This window comes from Myotis davidii, unplaced genomic scaffold (genome assembly GCF_000327345.1).
Source record: "Myotis davidii unplaced genomic scaffold, ASM32734v1 scaffold10824, whole genome shotgun sequence".
Lineage (NCBI taxonomy): Eukaryota > Metazoa > Chordata > Mammalia > Chiroptera > Vespertilionidae > Myotis > Myotis davidii.
The window spans coordinates 1-1,507 of NW_006294645.1; the positions used below are offsets into that span (position 1 = coordinate 1).

General features: G+C 43.1%; 1 protein-coding gene across 1 annotated transcript; it reads right to left on the reverse strand.

Annotated features, from left to right (window-relative positions):
* Positions 1-671: 671 nt before the first annotated feature.
* On the reverse strand, positions 672-1,499 carry LOC102759491 (olfactory receptor 7D4; the record flags this gene model as incomplete). Its single annotated transcript, XM_006769013.1, has 1 exon — positions 672-1,499. A coding segment is annotated over one exon (828 nt), but the record flags the coding sequence as incomplete, so codon positions are not given.
* Positions 1,500-1,507: the final 8 nt, after the last annotated feature.

The following is a 1,507-nucleotide window of genomic DNA, read 5'->3' on the forward strand; positions in this document are numbered from 1 at the left end:
TTGTCCTGATAACTGTATGATTTTCATATAATTCAATCTGGAAAAATAAGCTTACAACCCATTTAACGTGAAGATCAACAATATATGAGGACAACTCTCTGAGAAACTAAGTCAGCACTTGATATGATAAGTGCTAAAAGTCAGCACTTGATATAAGTGCTTTAAATTTAAACTAATAATTCTTTTTAAAAAATACACATTTTATTGATTTCAGAGAGTGGAAGGGCAAGGGAGAGGGAGATGGAAACATCAATGATGAATCGTTGATTGGCTGTCTCCTGCACGCTCCCTCCGGGGATCAAGCCCACAGCCTGGGCATATGCCTTTGACAGGGTGCAACCCTGGGATCCTTCAGTCTGCAGGCTGATGCTCTATCCACTGAGCGAAACCTTCTGGGGCTTAAAATTAGAAATCTTAAGAATAGCTGAAAGGATGTTGATGAAACATGAAACATTGTGGAAAGCATAGAGGGAAGAAAAGTAAAAAAGGAATTTTTGAGGGAGTAGCTAAGAAGAAATTAATACAAATACACACAAAAACAAAATCACACACGTTTTGGAACTAGAATAAAACAAACCTGTCTTTTACAAGTAAAAAAGAACCAGATATTTAAATTTGCAACATTTACCTTTGGGCACACAATGACACTTAGTTCTGAGGCCAGTGATCCATCACAGAAAAGATGCTGGTAGGTTGAGGAGCCTTCTCAGGGCCCCCTTCACATCCTTGTTCCTCAGGCTGTAGATGAAGGGGTTCAGCATGGGGGTGACCAGGGTGTACATGACTGAGGCAACTGAGTTTTGTAGGGAAGAATGGGTCAGAGCAGAACTGAGGTAGACCCCCAGGCTTGTCCCATAGAACAAGGAGACCACAGAGAGGTGAGAGCCACAGGTGGAAAATGCTTTATATTTCCCTCCTGCAGAGGTCATTCTCATTAAAGAGGAGACAATCTTGGAGTAAGAAAACAGAATTCCTATGAAAGGAAGCACAGCCAGGAAGACAGCAGACACATACAAGACGACGTTATTGATGAGGGTGTCAGAGCAGGCCACCTTGAGGATCTGAGCCAGTTCACAAAAAAAATGTGGGATTTCAGTGCCGACACAGAAGGTCAGTCGCCTTATTAAAAGAGTATGAAGCAGAGAGAACCAGAAAATGATGAACCAAGATATCAGAACCAGAATGCCACAGAAGCGTGGGTTCATGACGACTGTGTAGTACAGGGGGTGGCAGATGGCCACATACCGGTCATAGGCCATCACAGTCAAGAGGAAGTTGTCCATTCCAGCAAAAATCATAAAAAAATAAACCTGAATGAGGCACCCAATGTAGGAGATGTTTTTCCTTTGTGCCTGGACATTCACCAGCATCTTTGGGACTGTGGTGGAGGTGAAACAGATGTCAACAAAGGACAGGTTGGAGAGAAAGAAATACATGGGGGTATGGAGATGGGAGTCAGAGCTGATGGCCACAGTGATGAGCAGGTTTCCAAGCACAGTGAACAGGT